Genomic DNA, 19148 nt, shown 5'->3' with positions numbered 1-19148 from the left:
CGGTATCGGAATCGACCCGGAACTTCTTAATTATTGGCAATATTAATTACGTGGAAAACAAAAGGGCCTGGAGTGGTGTAATTTTTAATCTACACCTTTGTACAATATTAGTTATATATAAAGTTCAATTCTGTGATTTGTCGTTTTTACGTGATGACGGCTGACAAATTGGACGACGTAATTTTAGTATTATAGATGCGTTAATAAGTTTTGCAAATTTGAGAAGAATCCTATTAAATTTATATACAAAATTTAAAAATGTGAGTTTAAATTATTGTGTTTATAACCCCGTCTCATTTTTCACAATAATAACCAGATGCTCTGCAGGGCGCAGCTTTATACGACCGCAGAGGCTGAACCCTGATCAGTTGGGGCAAGTATGGACACAACATTCAAGCTGAATCCAGCTCTAAATTTGGATTGTGATTAAATAGTTGACACAGCATAGGTTTCTGACACAGAATGAATGTGCTCTAATGAACTTAAAATTTTTGTTTTCTCTTTGAGCAATTCACTATGCTGTTGAATATAATATTAATCCTCTCAAAAAAATGTTTGAAGAAATTTTCTTTTCATTTATGAAATTTCAAATGAGAAATATTGAACCCCCCCTGAATGGTAAAGATTGTTTTAATTTATCAGTTGGTAGTAATAAGTGAATATACATTGTATATTGTATATAACAAAGATCTAAGTTGATTCTGGACAAAGAAAGATAAATCCAATTAAACAATGTCTTGCTATTGCACAATATTGTGCAATTAAACTTCTTGCTTACTATTCTGGACAAAGAAAGATAACTCTAATTAAAAAAAAATTTGCAATTGCACTATATTGAGCAATTAGATATTTCTTGCTATTGACCAATACTGTGCAATTGAAAAGACTTCCTATTGAACAATTGAAGATTTCTTGCTTTTGCCCAATTCTGTGTAATGGAAAATTTCTTGCTATTGCACAATACTTAATATAATAATTTTAGATCCTGATTTGGACCAACTAAGTACTTAGATTTTTTATTATGGGCCCAGTTTTCAAGTTCAACTTGAAAACTGGGCCCATAATAAAAAATCTAAGTACATGTTTGGATTCAGCATATCAAAGAACCCCATGAATTTAATTTTTGTTAAAATCAAACGAAGTTTAATTTTGGACCCATTGGACTTTAATGTAGACCAATTTGAAAACGGGACAAAAAATTAAGAATCTTCATACACGGTTAGATTCGGCATATCAAAGAACCCCAATTATTCAATTTTTGATAAAATCAAACAAAGTTAAATTTTGGACCCTTTGAGCCCCTTATTCCTAAACAGTTAGGACCAAAACCCCCAAAATCAATACCAACCTTCCTTTTATAGTCATAAACCTTGTGTTTAAATTTCATAGATTTCTATTTACTAATACTAAAGTTATGGTGAAAAAACCAAGAAAAGTGCTTATTTGGACCCTTTATTGGCCACTTATTCCTAAACTGTTAGAAATAAAACTCCCAAAATCAATCCCAATCTTCCTTTTGTGGTTATAAACCTTGAGTCAAAATTTCATAGATTTCTATTTACTTTTACTAAAGTTACTGTGCGAAAAACAAGAAAATGCTAATTTGGGCCCTTTTTGGCCCCTAATTCCTAAAATATTGGGATCAAAACTCCCAAAATCAATCCCAACCTTCCTTTTGTGGTCATAAACCTTGTGTTAAAATGTCATAGATTTCTATTCATTTTTACTTAAGTTAGAGTGCGAAAACTAAAAGTATTCGGACGATGACGGCAACGTGATAGCAATATACGACGAAAATTTTTCAAATTTTGCGGTCGTATAAAAATGTGGCAATAATTTCTGAATTAACATTAGCAAATTATCAGTATGGGTTTAGATCATTGTTGAAGGCTGAACTCAAAAGGTATTTTATTTCTGGTGGATTAATCCATGAAAATTACTTCAAAGACAACAGATAAACCAGACAGAATCCTTATGTATACAAGATACCAATTATTCTGCTCTTCTAACTTCCTATTTTTTTGGGGGACCTAATATTGACTAAATGTATTACATTTGTATACAAAAAAATCTAGTGTGAAAATTTAGGTAAAGATCAAGTAAATGTCCAGACAGATGGACAGACTAACCATGGTATACAAAAATATGACCAACTGTTAACATAAACTTGAGTCATGGATGACCTAAATATCATTTTTATAGTATAATGCAAGTGAATAGTATGCAAAGCGTTCAGAGTCAATAGACCAAGAATGAGGAAAACATAGCCATATTACTGCGGTGGAAATGAGATACAACAAAGTTATTACTACTGAAAACTTTAAAATTTTCACACAAATTCAGAAGGGTTCCCTTTAAATGGTACCACCACAAACTTTAACATGTATACTGAGCAAACAGTTTTAAAGTCAACAAACCATCAATGATTGGGGCAAACTAATTACAACAGAAATAAGATTTTCCGATGTTTCAACAACTGCATACCATATTTAATGGAATTATAATTAGTAGTTCACCAAAACTGACCTTGTTACACACTTTAACATGTAAAATGTTTTATTATAAATTAGGCTGTCATTTTTCTAGTTTGAATTTCTTCACTTATGTCATGTCGTAGAGCTTATAATAGCTTACTATATGTTTTTTTCATTGTTGAAGGTCACACAGTGAAATGTAGTTGTTTTAACACCCACATCATTTGATCACTGGTGGATAATTGTCACATTAAAAATCATACCACATCTCAATATTTTTATATAAAAGAGTTTCAAAGCCACAGATTATGATGAAGTGTGTCTAAATAATCTCAATGGAAATGAGATGTACCATTGCTTTACAATCAGTGACTAACTTTCAGTGGTTTCCCTTTAACTAACCTTGATTTCAAGATTAAAATCAAATAATCACAACTTTAATCATTTATTGATGCTGCCTACAATAGAAACAGATCCTTTATAAATTCACATTTAGCGAAAGGCAAGACAATAAATTATAATTTTACATCTATTCCTTTTATTGCATCAAATACATTTGTAAAAATAATAATACACAAATTCAAGATAAAACATTTAAATAAATAATATGATTTAAAGTTTATTTTTCAACAGAGCTGCTCTTACTGTGTCTGCAATATTACCATTAAATATGTCATAACCACGATCATTAAGATGGACCCCATCATCACGGTACAGCGAGAGATTTACATTTCTTATATCAGGATGGTGAATCATAAATCCACCCATTGATTCCACTGCCGGTTTGACATATTTATTTATAGACAATCTCTGTTGCTCACCATCCTCATTAGTTGGAGCACCCCTCCAGTTGATTCTGGACAGGATTTCATTGTAAATCAGCTGAGTATCAGGGCACATTTCTTTAATGGTACATAAATCATTCTTAATCATTTTGACCAAGTCCATTGGTTTGACATAGCCAACATCATTTGAACCAACATATAATATTAATACATCTGGGGGAGGTTTTGACTGTACAAGTTCCATCAACTTTGGCATCAGTGCATTCCATCTCATTCCTCGTGTGCCATACCATTCTACACAGGCTTCTGAGGTTTTTACACCCAGGTTGATATCTCTCAGCTGAGATGCCCTCTTGTGAGCCCAGTAAACAATAGACGACCCAACTATCCATACTGAAGCTGAAAAGACAATAAAAACATGAAAATACAATGGATTTTGAACATGATTTCAGTGTGTTCTTACATATTTTCTTTACTTGTGTATGTTATTTCTTTGGAAATTTTTTCTAATTTAGGATCAGGCCTTGCAGTTATAAAATTGTCAATAACGATTGTTGTACTCACGACTCAGAAATCAACCAATCAAAATACTTGCAGTTTAATTTAGGTCTGGAACTGGCATGTCAGTAACTGCTAGTAGTTTGTTGTCATTTATGTATTATTGTCATTTTGTTTATTTTCTCTTGTGACCTCTTCTGACATCTGATTTCTCTTGAACTGAATTTACTGTGCATATTGTTATGCGTTTACTTTCCTTCATAGGCTAGGGGTATAGGGGGAGAGTTGAGATCTCAAAAAACATGTTTTGCACCTGTCCCAAGTCTGGAGACTCTGGCCTTTGGTCTTGTATGATTTTTAATTTGAGTTTTTTGTGTATAATTCAGACTTTAGTATGATGTCCATTATCACGAAACTAGTGTAGATATTTGTTATTGGGCCAGCTGAAGGACGCCTCAGGTGAGGGAGTTTCTTGCTGCATTGAAGACCTATTGGTGACCTTCTGCTGTTGTCTGTTCTGTGGCCGGGTTGTTGTCTCTTTGACACATTCCCCATTTCCATTCTCAATTTCATTTTTATTGATTTGGTGTTTAAGAGCAAGTTTTGTACTCATAGTATTGAGTGTATTTTTATGGCGGTGAACCTTGATGAGTAAATTCTATATACCAGAATCCAAAACAAGCTTACATATATGTAAATGCTTGTCTCATGACTGCCTTGAAGTTGTAACTGTCATCATTTTATTTACCTTAATGGTTTGCTATCGACTACAGTCAGACCTACATTTTTCTAGGGTCATTTATAGCTTACAAAGTATGTGTGAACTCAATAGTAATTTTCACATTTTATTGAACTTTATACATTTGTTTATTGAAAAATTGAACTGATTCACTCATATGAAATAAATATTTTTACAATGGGTTTTCAGTTTTCCTAATTTCAAGTTATAATTGTCATTTTTGCTCTTTACATGTGGTAAAGTGACCATTAAAGTATTCATACAAATTAGATCATTAAAAAGAACCATCCTTTATTATTTCAACAAATCTATTTTTGTTGAAATGTTATGCTATATTGAAAACGATACATTAATCTATTTATTAATTGTCTTACTTCTTGATCTTTTATCCTTGACTCCTGGAGTTAATTCGGCAGTTGAGAACCAGCCTTTTACTGGTGGAGTGTTGACTGATGCCCTTCCACCATGCGTGCTGTATCTTGAATGTTGACGATCTGGAGATCTTGACCTACTTCTTTGACCTACATTGCTGTTCTTTGATCTTGACTCATATCTTTCTCTAGAAAAAGACCTTCTCTCTTCTGAACTAGATCTATCCCTCCTAGATTTATTTGCATCTGGTGACCTGCTTCTTGACCTTGTATATCTACGATGTGATTGCTCTCTTTTTTCATTTGAACTTGACCTTTTTCTCCTAGATTTATTTTCGTTTGGTGACCTGCTCCTTGATCTTGTATATCTACGACGTGATTGCTTTCTTTTTTCATTTGAACTTGATCTATTTCTTCTCGACTTTTTTTCTTCTGGGGACCTACTTTTTGTCCTTGTATGTCTATGATGTGATTGTTCTCTTCTTTCATTCGACATAGATCTATTTCTCCTAGACTTACTTTTGGATGGTGACCTACTACCCGACCTTGAATTTCTCTGATATGATTGCTCTTTAGATATTCTACTTGATTTAAAATCTCTCACTCTATCTTTTTTATCTGTTCTATTATCAGGTGATCTATTTCTTCTTTCTTTCTGTCTGGAATCATGTGACTGTTTATTATACTTTTGCTCATAAAAATCACTTCCTGTGTTACTACTGGAGTCTGAGTCACTAGAACTTTCATAATGCTTCTGTTTGTAGTCCTTGGAATTTCTTTGTCTCTCTCTTGATGACCTTTTGTCAGGACTGGAGCTGTATCTTCTCATCTTTCCTTTGCCTTTATCTCTTCTTTTAGACTTCAAATCTATGTCTGGAAAAAAATCAAAATCTGCTGAGATGCAAATAAAAATCATAATTTATTCCATCTTCTGAATGAAAAAAATAATATATTCAGTTTGTTCTTGCTTAGTATAAAATAAACTTTAACCTGATATTAAAAAGAATGAAATTGTCTAAAATCAATAAATGTAAAATGTTTAATGCAGATTATATTGTTGCACATAGGAGGAAAAATGGGTAAATTAACATTGTAAAGTAAAGCAAAAATTGAAGAGTAAATTTGTACTATACATTCTTTTTTTATGAAAGTTAAACTCAACTAAAAATATGTGGAATTGGGAACATAAATTTGAATAGAAAATGAATAATGATATTCCTTCTGCCTTCTTTCTTCTAAGCAGAAAGACTATGTAGAACTATTCTTTTAAAAACCAACCTGTTTTCAATCCAGTGTCAATTTAAAAAAAAATAGGGACACCATAAAAAAAAGCCAATCTTTAAGTTACTCTAGAGATGGGACAAATGGCCTGAAATGGCCTAAAAGTTTGTAGTGTTTCAAACAAAAATTATTTGAAAGGAAGCTTGCAGTTTTACTAAATGCAAAAGTAAATTCACTCAAGGATTGTAAAATTCTCTAAGAAAATGTTACACATGAATATTTGTCTCTAAATTAACTTAATGAGTTGATTCAATCAATGACAAAAATCTGTTGTTAATTAGAATTGAGTATTATTCTTACCTTAACAACTGACAATACATTTGATATTTCTAACAATGTTTTAAACTGTTTTTCATTTACTTATAAGAAAACAAATATCAAATATCAAATCCCTTACTCATAAGAAAACAAAAGTTTAAAATATCTAAAATAACTAGCAAAACACATTTTATTTCATCAATTTAAAAAAAAATTAAAAAAAACAGTGACCAAAATCAAAGTTTGATAGTTTGATGAGAATGTGTGCATATTTTCAGTAATTTTAGTATCCCATTGAGAGGGTAGATAAAATAACTTGATAGAGCATTTATGCATACATAGTTGCATATCAGCAGTCCTTTAAAGAGATGAGTAATGTGATCCCAGACCATTGAATTCTCTGCAATTTATATATTCAATATTTACTTGAACTAGAACGGTCTCTTCTTTTCTTTGAATCTTCGTCACTACTATCACTGTCAGATTCTTCGTTTCTTTTTTTCTTTTTTCTTCTTGAGCTTTCATCTTCAGAATCTAAATAAGATATAAGATTTTTTTTTGATTTATTCTCTTAAATCTTTACTAACAAATCAATATTCATCCAACTGTAAGCAATAGATTTACATATGTTATATATAATAGAAGAGTGTTCTTTAACCAATTAACTGTTATGGCCTTTTGAAATCTATTTTATACAGAAAAACATGGGGGTCTAAGATAGCTTGTTTTACTAATTAAAATTAATATATAAATATAAAATTATGTAAAATTTTGACAATGTGTAAATGTTTTAACCTGATGATTTAATAATAATACTTTATTCCAAAAGCACAGCTTATAGGATATTAAAGGAATAAGTATTTGTAGCATTTGTCTCATAGTGTTCAATTAAGACATTAACAAATACTGTTTTATTATTGGACTATTACCTGATGAAGACCTATGCTTCTTTTTCTTCTTTTGCTTTTTTTCTTTTTTTGACCTCTTAACTTTTCCTTCCTGTATTTTGTTCAGTTTCCTATAAAAAAAAAAACATATAGTATGTTGAAAGAAAACGAAACCCAGAAACATTAAATTGATCACACACAATTTATAAAGTTACTCAGTCCTATTTGTCAATCTACGGTGCCAAAAATATATTTTCTACATATGTTATATAATATTTGATGATACAGATAAAATAGTCAATCTAAATGTCATTTGGGAATATGTGTGGATATTGATGTTGTCTTATTGATTTATATCCCACATGTGTTTATTCACATTCAGATAATAATGCATCTTTGAAAGAACCAAGTCCCTGTTGCCTTGGTGTACAAAATATGAAAATCTAGTATTCATATATATATGATAAATCAGTAACAAAGTCAAATTATTGTATCATAGTTTCATATATTGTTTTTCTCAATGTTGATTACAGGTGCCCAATTTTCATGGAATTAAACAGATGTCTGAAAATTGAATAAAATTTGAAATTATATCCATGGGAAAGTGGTCATGCTGTTAAAATTGAGGTTAAAGACTATATAATAAATGCAAGACCAAAATGCACTGATAACCAAATTCTGGCATGTATAATCCAATTTTGTACCAAAATTCAAATTGCCAGGCATACAAAGTAGAGGGTGCCCTTTTTTCAATTCTTTTGCCTAATCTATTATACATGATATTTTCATATTAAATAGAATATTTGCCTACAATTATTTAAATTGTGAGCTTTAGTACAAATTTCTTCTTTTCAAATTCAGAAAAAGATCAGGCTTCAAAATAGTCATTAAACTGAATTGTACTGATAGAAAAGCAGCAAATGTCACATATGTTCACATATGCCAGAAAAGCAACACCTATGTCTCCCTTTCCAAGACTTGTGTTGCAGGCAAGACAAAAACCAATTAAGCAGAACTAAACTCTACTAGAGGGTATCAATATATATTGAAAACCTTATGAAACCTTTATCAATATGAATGCCTACTTTAGTAACTTTTTCTTCTGTTTAGCACTGAGTGACTTCAGAAACTTGACCTCTGGGTCATCTTCATCTCCACTTTCTAACAATTTCTACAAAATATAAAACCAATATATAATGATTTAAACTACAAAATATATAACAAATAGTGTTTTACCTACAAAATATAAATTACCAATATATATATATATTTTATCTTCAAAATATATAAACAATAGATAATGCTTCTATCATAAATGATTAAAAAAACACTTTTCTGTAAGAAATAATGCATATTTCAAATTGTGAATATGAAATTGTTGGGTTAGTAGAAGTAGCTACTCAAATATTCATTTTCAGTTTGAAAATGACATATCTTTGAAATTTGTATGACAAGAGGTAAAAATATACTAGGTGTACCTTTTAGGAAATTACTCAAATTGAAAATGATAACACAACAGAAACATATTACTTACAATGAAAACAACAGAAGAACTTATTCAAATTTAAGTATTTAAGGGAAAAAACATGAGACTTGCATACATCACATCAGCCCTATTTCATCATGGAAAATACACTTGTCAAAGACATCACAAGATGCAATTTAACCAATACTGTATACTTTTGTTGGACATTATGTTTAAATTTGAGGTGAAGGTACAGTAAATGGAATACTGTTCTTTTGTTGGAGATTATGTTTTAATTTGAGGTGAAGGTACAGTAAATGGAATACTGTTCTTTTGTTGGAGATTATGTTTTAATTTGAGGTGAAGGTACAGTAAATGGAATACTGTTCTTTTGTTGGAGATTATGTTTTAACTTGAGGTGGGTACAGTAAATGGGATTCTGTTCTTTTTGTTGGAGATTATGTTCCAAGTTTTTAGCTATTACATTTGTACTTTCTACAACACAATATTTTATTATCGGCCCAGGTATGTATATAAATATTTTTACATGGCCATGATGGACACATTCCAAAATATAAACTAATCAATATGACTAACATTACCTCATGTTCTGCTGATGGATCTTCAGCCATTCTACCCAGAATGCTTTGCTTTAATTTAAATCCATCCTCTTTCATTCCTTCTACTAAAGCTGCTGCACTTGTTGATGCTGTAAAAACATATTCAAATTACTTAACCAATTATCTTCAACCGTTACTAGACCTATGAAGAGTAAATCAACAATCCAGTGGCGGATCCAGAGGGGGGGTTCCGGGGGTGGGCACCCCCCGCAACCCCCCTTTATTTTTGCCGATCAATGCATTAGTATCGGGACATATGTTTTGCACCCCCCCCCCCTTTCGAAAATTCCTGCATCCGCCCCTGCAATCAGTGTTCCAAAATAAGTAAAAGATTAGAACACTAAAGCAATACTTAGTAGATTGACACATGATAATGGAATGGTCCAAAAGTTATGCAAAAACTTAAATCCCATAACTTCAACTAGGTGCTCCACAGGGCACAGCTTTATACGAACGCAGAGGTCGAAAAACTGAACAGTTGGGGCAAGTATGGACACAACATTCAAGCTTGATACAGCTCTGAATTTGGATTGTGATTAAATAGTTGACACAGTATAGGTTTCTGACACAGAATGAATCTGGTCTAATGAACTTAAAAAAAAAATGTTTTTGCTTTGAACAATACACTATGCTGTTGAATATTAATCCCCTCCCAAAAAAACATTTAAAGAAATTTTCTTTTTAATTTCTGAAATCTGAAATGAGAAAAATCTATCCTCCTTCAAATTCTTATTCTATAGGTTATATCAAGTGATGGCAGTAGATCATCTGATCATCTCAGGACCAAATATATTCAAAATAAACTTACGTTGAGGTGGTTCTGCTGTCAAATCTCTGTTAAACAGTGGACATATTTTGTCTGTATTAACATGGCCCCATTTTCTACATTTGATACAGCGCACATTACGAACCTCAATACCAAAAGGTTGGTCACGTATTTCATCATCATTTTTGGCATATCTGCAATAATAAATCATATCTGGTACAGAAAAGGATACAAAGTAAAAAAGTTGCTGCAATGACAGCTTATGGATTTTAAAAGAACTAATATTGATTAATTCTGGTTATATTAGCAAAATTTCATCAAAAAAATGCACAATCATATAAAACATGAAAAAAATTAGTTTCAAATGAAGCCTGATTACAAGTTTCTGGAGGTTGAAATAAGAGAAGACTAAATAGGAACACTGATGATATCCCTGCTTTAGGTACATATATACACTAACAAGATTGCATACTTAATACCATTGAATCATCATAAAGTGGATCTCTTTAACTGACCTAATCACATAATTCAGCATGTAAACCAAGCACAAAATCAATACACTATGACAGGGGCAGTAGGGTGAAATAATCTCCCTTTTGACGAGATGTTCTTATAAGTAAGCAAATAAATAACAAATATCATTTAATAACCACTATTGGTTTGCCCTAAACACTTAAAACAGTAACCAATTCACAAACTAATTGTTAATGGTAATGCCATTTTGAACATGCATTTATCTTGCCTACTGAATTCCTATAGCTACAAGACAATAAATCAGCAGATTATTGTTTACAGTACACAATAAATAACAACTTACTGTTCTCTTGGAGCATTGTATTTTCATTGTTTACAGTACACAATAAATAACAACTTACTGTTCTCTTGGAGCATTTTATTTTCATTGTTTACAGTACACAATAAATAACAACTTACTGTTCTCTTGGAGCATTGTATTTTCTCTGCCATTCAAACTTAACCTCTGTTTCAACGTCTTTTTCCTGAAAATTTAAATTTATCATTAAAAAGTTGTTCATGGTAGATAGATCCCTTTGAAATGTTGTAGGAAAATGGGCCTTCATGGTTTTGTGACTTTGTTTCCGATTTCTGAATTTTAAATGTTAAATAGCAGATATTTCATGAATACCAAGACTGAGATGCTGGTTGTAAACATTGACCATTCTTATAATACAGGGAATCATGAACATATTTCATATATAAATTGTTATATAATGAAGTATTTAAAATTTTTGAACTGAATCATTTTTCTGAAGTTGACAATGCAATAGTTTAATGGATGTTGGGTATAACCAATATGCAAATGGATCTTATTTTGACTACATTGGTGAATAACCTATTTTTGCATGTACATATATGTTCATGTCTTAGCCCGGTATATTTATATATACTTTCAGTCAAAACTTCACTTAACTACATGTAGTACACAATTTTATAAAGGTGCCAGCTGAGGACCACCTCCAAGTACATATTTTTCTAGCTGTGTTGAATACCCATGACCCATTGGTGGCCTTCGGATGTTGTCTTCTCTTTGGTTGAGTCATTGTCTCTTTGACATATTCCCCATTTCCATTCTCAATTTCACATTTAAAAATTATGATAAGCTTTAATAAACCCTGTTAATTTGTAGTGTAAAATGATATAAAATAGGACATAGATCTGAAGAAAAAAACTGTATTAAAAACTCTTACATCTTCTTTTTTCTTCAGCCCTGGTGGTGCATCGTACATAAAACTTAAACCAAGCTTTGCCTTTTCATCACCAAGTAAAGCCCTAAAACAAATAAATTGAAACTATGTTAGGGAAAAATGTTCATCACCAAGAAAAATTGATAAGTGTCTCGCCTTCTTTTGGTGTAAATCGCACTCAACAAAAATGAGGAAAAAAACAATAAAAATATCCCTCTCCATACTCTTTTTTGATTGTAAGAAGTTTCTGTCCAAGTTTGGTAAAAATCCAGGATTGTTTATGAATCTTATAATGTTTAAAAACTTTATTTGCAAACTGTAATGTTCAATGGAAAAAAAAACTAAGTCCATTTATAAGTAAAATATGGAAAAGATGGAATTTTATTTTTACAAAATTTACTTCTGGATACTATCTAATGATCATAAACAAGTTTCTGTCCAAGTTTGGTAGATATCCAGGATTGTTTAAGGAAGTTATTAAAATTTCAAAAACTTAACCACAGAGTGAATATTTGTGGACGCTGCTGTAGACGGAATGAAGGATCCCTAATTGTCGCTTTTTCAACTTAAGTAGATGGCTTGACAAAAACCTTGAAATACATAATCATTGGTAATTAAAGTCTTTCAGGGAAATTTTGAAGGTCCTGAGACAAAAGGTTCTGATTAACTAAAATATGAAACAATAAATAAGGTGTACCATGTAGATTATAAAATAGATTAAGGGTATATAACATCATGAACACTTTTTTAACAGAAAAAAAAAGACCATCATGTTTTAAACAGTTTGAATAGCATGAAAATTTTTGTTTTCATTATTTTAGATAAAAGTTCTTTTGTTTCTTAGAATTTCATGTTTCAATAAGAAAATATTATCTGAATAACAGACCCATGAATGCATATTTTAAATTGGCAGTATTTTTTTACCTGTTTGAATATGTTTCTTGTTCTTTTTGATACTGATTGAGTAATTCTTCCTGTTTTTTCTTTTCAAATTCTGTTTTCTGTTGAGCCATCCATACCTAGTATATTAAAAAAAAATTAAATTATAATTCTAAAAAATTTCTCAAACTTCAATTTCATGTATTTAGAGGGTTAAAGGGAAAATTCACGATTTTTTACTTATGGTTTAAATATGTTCATTATGACATAATATATATATTCACAAAGTTTTATCGCTATATGAGCAGTAATAAAGGAGAAATTCAATATTTAATGAAAAAATATTAACTACTTCCTGTAGGTCGTGACGTTTTCTCCTGGTTTTTGCATGCCGGGATTTAAAAAACAATCATTAAAAGTCTTGGTTTTTAATCATATTTTAACGTAATCGTAAGCGCGCCGATGACTTATGCTTTATCTAATAACCATCCGATAATAAGAAGATAAAACGCACATACGTTCAATTGTGCATATTCATGAGATAAATTTTCTATGTTAAACGTATATATTCGAATTATTTTTGTAGACAACACAAAAAGTTATAAATTGATTTTTAATTAATGTATTTTCGGACTGATAAGGTGAACAAAGTAAAGTACAATAATCTGTAAAGACAATATGTTGGTGTACTCTTATTGACCTTTTACTATCTCTGCTATGACTTGATACAATATGTGTATTCACGGTTCTGTAGCAATACTCGTAGATGGCTTGTTGAAAGGTAAATTGTTATTTGCACCTCGGTATTTAACCACGCCTCTCGGGCACACCTTGCCAGGTGTGACTGTCTAATCGGATCAGTGAATTATAAGACAAGAGCATCCAATACACATATTTAAAATATATATTCAAGTTGGTGACAAATAAAAATTGATCGCCGTGGAATTATTTAATTATGTTTGGTGCTATTATTTATTTGAATTCAAATAAGTTAATTTACTAAGAAATACACAATTTTTGGTTAAAGACGGGAAACTTAATTCATATGTCCGATTGAAATGATTTACACCTTTTGTCCTTGATTGATGTCTAATAAAAAGGAGAACTTAGAAATTATAAATAGCTTTACCAAAGTATTTTTATTTGTCTTTATTAGGCAAATAAATGAATGAGAACACTTAGATTTAGACTTTTTAAAAGCCACGTACAAATTAATAACTGGAACTCACTGAAGATAACTCTACCGAAGCGGAATATAATATGAACGAATAAAGAAAAAATACTTTTGTACTTGAGAAGTCTTAAAACATTGACAGCAAATTTAAGGTCTTCTTGGAATGGAATCGAAAAATTACGAATAAATATTCTTTATGAAGTGTGAAAAACGTCAACCAAATTTAATCATAATCGGGGACGTCCTTATTAAAGTAGTCTTCGTCTCACAACGTATAATACTTAATAACTATTTGACCAAAGATGTTTAAAAACAGAAGACAACGAATTTAATGTCATCTTTCCCTATTTTTGAATGTAATTATAAGTCTGTTCAACTGGCAAGAATACCCCTAAAGCGGACAAATATCTGACAAGCAGTTTATTCTTTAAATTTGCTGTCATTGAATATCAAGAAAGAAAATAAATCCCGAAAATGATTTGAAACTTTAATACTCAATAGCTTTCCTAGAAAATATTCACATCCCTCGGGGATTATTAGTGTACGTCCAGTTGCATATGTCGGAACAGTTGTGGTGATGACGAATTTCTTTCTTTATTCGAGAACAATCTAATTGATATATAAATCTGTGATTTTACTATGTTAATAACTTCGATGAACCAAAGCAAGTTATAGATCGACCAGTATTTAAATCAAATTGGTCCTCTTCTTCTTCTTCTTTTGGTATACAATAGTCTATCGAATTGGATGATTACATACTGTTGGTATACGTGGACTAGTCTATTTACAAAACTTTTACCCCAATTTGCACAAAATGTATTTTTCTTTCTTATGTTCAATGTATAGATGTATATATTTTAAATTGCGCTGTAGTTCCGTAACTTTCTATCCGGGCGTATAAACGAATCGCCGACAAGTGCGCACATTTTTTTAATCAACATTTCTGGAATGATCCAACTATGTCTTTTACTATTGACAACGAGTAAATATTACATTGTCCCAGAGACATATAATACAATTATATGTCTCTGATTTCCCCCAAATTAACCCTTGGAAAAAATACGTATATTTGTATATCTTCAATTTTTTTTTTTTTTTTTTTTGGTATCATTTTTTTTTTTTTTTATAAATAATATTCTTTACACCAGAAATTTTATTTATAAACAAGCGTATGAGTTAAGTAATGACTAGTATATTATATCACTTTCGGACACGCAAGACAGAGATGTATATTATACATGCACCTGATAGTTCAAAATGGAAAGTTATAAGTTATCGGCCGTGTACACTGATCAATACCTACAGAAGTGAAACGAGGCATGAACTTGCAGGCCCGACAGGAAATCGCTTGAATACCTGGTCGTGTCACCTTACACCCCTCACAATACCTTTGGGAGTAATACCTTAAGCCATGCGGGTGATCAGTGGAGCGAAGATTCTTATTTATTTGAATAAAGTATATTACTTTAAAGAATTATGAACGAATTAGATTTTCGAAAACAATTTTCACGGAACTCTTATTTATGATTTGAACTTTGACTTTTTAACTAATTCCAATATTAACAGTTTAAAAATAACAGACTATATGGTTATTAAAAATATAAGAACATTTTCCGAATCAAGTTAGTTAGTCAGATAAAACAACCGTACGATTGACAAGATATCGACACGTAATTACGACAACATCGGTTACTGTAGTTTTGTTTCTTTATGGTTTATAGACATATCGTGATTTTTATTTGGACAAGATAACAAAATGGCGGAATGCAAAGAACTGATACTCAAAATTTAAAATCGATGGTGATCTTTTATCTAGCGGAATAAAACTTTAATATTTATAAATTTGAGCATTTTTATACAGAATGGACTTAATATGAATTTTTGATTTTTTTGCGAAGTTTCCCTTTAAAGCCTCAATTGACACGGTTGCAATATTTATAGATGTGTTTCACTTTGTCAAACAGTGTTCTTGTCGTGATGCACATATTTGATTTGTCCAAGACCTTTAATCATGTAAATACAATTTTGACAAAAATCTGGAAATTTTGTACATATGTACATTGTATGTGAAAATGTATATAATGCAATTCTTTAAATACTTAGTATTATTGACAGACAATTTTATGGTCTTTCCTGTAGGCTAGCATTTTTTTTCTTGAGTGAAAGGCTACACTTTAAGGGCGTCTTTTGGGGGAAGGAAAGAATGCAGGCGTTAAAGGTACCTGTTTGAGGGCTTAAGGTCAGAGGGATTATGAGGCAGCCAACTCAGAAAATCCCTTCAGAGTCTGACTAAGAATTCAAAGGGATAACATGTTGCACAGAAAAATCTGAATTAATTGTTTGGTAAAATTGTGCTACATTTTTTTTTGGGGCAGTCAATTTTTATTAATAAAGGAAGTTGAGTTTCTCAGAAAAAACAACGACCTTCAGTAGGAAAACTAACATGTACAATCCTAATTAATTAAGAGATTAAAAAATCTTAATGGCTAGCATCTATGTTGAAGATTCTTGTTGGACTAACTGTTACACGTTTAAAAACACTCATAACATTTTGGTTTCACTCTTTTGAAAATATTACCCGGAATGCATTACATTCTGAAACAGCGAATTATGATGTTGTTGATAGCACTGATTGAAGACATATTTAAACAAATATATACACATAGATATAAGACACACACAATACAACATAATAAAATAAAAATCAGGGTGAAAGATCTCAGGGTGAACAGGTACTTATCGTACTAGGGTGAACATAAATTTGAACCTTCAATTTCAGGATCTAAAGGAAGCACTTTAACCAATTTAGCAATTTTAGAAGATATTACCTATTAAACTTATAAAGTAAAAGTACCTTTATTTCTACAGGTTTACAAGAAGGTAGGAATGCCTTTTTTGTCAGGCGTCAAACCATCATGTTCACCTACCGTTTTAAAGTGTCAAATTGGTTAAAATTTTACAGTTATTCATTGAAATATCCTTAATATAATAATTTGTTGGAGGTCTCAAACAGTGTTAAATAATATAGTGTTATTAACTGGCTGTATTGGCACTGGTATAGATTCGAGGTTTGCTGTATTGGCCTCGAGACCCGTGATTATAAGAAAATTAAAAACTGGCAGTGAACCAATATGGCTTTTCCCCCACTTTTTTCTGTATTGGCCCTGTTTTTTTCCGTTTCATAACCTTAGAACATTCCAAAAGATTGCACATCATTTAACCTGTTTATTTTATAAACACAAATGTTTTTATGCATAACGATACTTCCAAAGTTAAGTAGTGGCAAAAGAAAATTGAAAACCGGAAATGAGAACTGTATTAGCCCTAGGGCCAATACAGCTTTTCCCCCGCTTTTTTCTGTATTGGCCCTGTTCGAAGAGCAATATTATGGGGACGAAGTCCCCAATTACGGTAGAAAAATCAATAAAAAAAAAAAAATCAGGAAAATTTCCAGAATTTTTCATTCTACTAATGAACTCAAAATCGTTAACTTTTTTTTTTAAATCTACTTCCTGTTCCGGTTTTCCCCGTAATTGCGCAGATATCTGTCTTGTTTGCATGAGACTTTGATTTTTTTTTTATATTTATCAGTCTAGTAAAATATAAGATTGGAACTCAATACAAATTCAATTTTAATAATTGTTTGATATGAAAAAAAAACGTTAACTGATGAAAGCGTTTCTTTTGTTTACATAGAATATGACTTCATAACTTTAAGAACGTCACAGCTAAATCCCTAACTACAGAACTAAAATCGGGAACGTTATGTACGGTATTTCGGTTTCTTTTATTAACATGTTTGAATTAAAAAAAATAATACATACGGACTTCGTCCCCATTCACAGGTTATGCCTGCCTCATATTAAATCTTGATTTATATCGACAGTGGTACGTTTTCGGTATTGCACATGCTGATTTATCCATATTAAGGCTTATTTGCTCATATCATTTAATAATTATAGTTAATTTTTTTTCAGACAATATTTAGTGTGATACGTCAATATTTATAGTCTATCTTTATTATCTTGTACAAAAGAAAGTGTTGTATCGTCATGCACCATTAAGGTTCATCATAACCTTTTGGCTAAAATGGCCGTATTTACACCCCAAATTTTACTCTGAGTACAGACTAACCTATACACCTGCAACAATTTTAAGGGATGGCAGGAACTAGATATATAAGTTTTAAATGCATTTTATGTTTCAGAAAATTATAAACTTTTCTAGATTTTGCTATCCATTTTTTTTCGTTCCTGCAGAAGGTGCAAAAATTAACTAAGTAGTGAAAACGATTGAGAAGCTCCCCTCATATAATCAATGTTGTGAGTAGTATTGATTTAAATGGACAATAGATGGACAATAGATGGACAATAGACACCTGTAAACAATAGGTGATTTAACAGGTTTAAACTGTGTAACTGAGTGGACCGTATCAAATGAAACTCGGGTTTTTGTTTATTTTGCTATCTTCTGCAGACTGGAAAAAAATGAACATCAAAATCCAGCAGAAGATTGGAAAAAAATGAACATCAAAATCCAGGTAAGTTTATAATTTTCTGAAACGTAGACTTCATATAACTTTTAAATATCTAGTTCCTGCCATGCCTTAAAACTTTCCTGGATGTACCAGTTTGTCTGTACTCATAGTAATTTTGGAGGTGTAAACACGGCCATATTTTTCAATTCCTTATGATGAACCTTAATGTCATTTCATAAGACTTTATACATTAATTTTCATACACCTTCTTGCTATTTATCTGAAGCCACAATTGAAAAGTGATTGTTGTATGATGTCAATCTGTATGTATACGTTGAAGACACCAATTCTGGCTTTTACAAAACGAGAATAGTTCAAGCGGGGTAAATTCTTCGGTCAAGCAGGGCAAATAGTTGGGTCAAGCAGGGAAGATTCTCTGCTCAACTGGGACAGATTTCCTAACAGCGATAAAGTGTGTTACCACCCTCCTACAACACTACAGATAAAAATTTTAATGTTTTGGGCTTCTATTTGCATGTCTGATGTCAAACACTTTATTTAAGAAGATTATACCGTATGTGTGATTTATAGGCATCTTACCCTTTTGATATTTTCTTTGCTTGATGGATGGAAAAATTTCTTGGTCATATAATTATTGAAACCCTTCCCCATGACTGCTTTTTGTTAGAAAACCTTTTCTCAACGTTTAGGGGATAACAGGAAGTGAATATACACTATAAGTCCGAGGTAAATATATGAAACTTCCGGTGT

At 31.2% G+C, this 19148-nt stretch overlaps 1 protein-coding gene across 1 annotated transcript; it reads right to left on the bottom strand.

Moving 5' to 3' along the window:
- Positions 1 to 2906: 2906 nt before the first annotated feature.
- LOC134706889 (corepressor interacting with RBPJ 1-like) lies at positions 2907 to 19139 on the bottom strand. Its single transcript, XM_063566242.1, has 11 exons — positions 18978 to 19139; positions 12772 to 12866; positions 11851 to 11932; positions 11078 to 11142; positions 10187 to 10338; positions 9361 to 9467; positions 8379 to 8464; positions 7336 to 7424; positions 6833 to 6940; positions 4871 to 5740; positions 2907 to 3658 (listed from the first exon to the last, which is right to left on the bottom strand). Exons 1-11 carry the CDS (start codon positions 19047 to 19049, stop codon positions 3087 to 3089), a joined length of 2298 nt encoding a protein of 765 aa, XP_063422312.1. The 5' UTR covers positions 19050 to 19139; the 3' UTR covers positions 2907 to 3086.
- Positions 19140 to 19148: the final 9 nt, after the last annotated feature.

The sequence above is a fragment of the Mytilus trossulus genome, chromosome 2, assembly GCF_036588685.1.
Source record: "Mytilus trossulus isolate FHL-02 chromosome 2, PNRI_Mtr1.1.1.hap1, whole genome shotgun sequence".
NCBI classification, from domain to species: Eukaryota; Metazoa; Mollusca; class Bivalvia; order Mytilida; family Mytilidae; genus Mytilus; species Mytilus trossulus.
This window is presented reverse-complemented; position numbering and strand designations above follow the sequence as displayed.

What these genes read in the sequence shown, in the direction of transcription:
- LOC134706889 (XM_063566242.1), bottom strand. Translation starts at nt 19,049, where the DNA reads ATGGGGAAGGGTTTCAATAATTATATGACCAAGAAATTTTTCCATCCA. An exon ending in CAGAAGAAAAAGTTACTAAA is followed by an intron (nt 7,425 to 8,378) that starts GTAGGCATTCAT and finishes TTTTTTTTATAG; the next exon opens with GAAACTGAACAAAATACAGG. An exon ending in GAAGCATAGGTCTTCATCAG is followed by an intron (nt 6,941 to 7,335) that starts GTAATAGTCCAA and finishes TATCTTATTTAG; the next exon opens with ATTCTGAAGATGAAAGCTCA.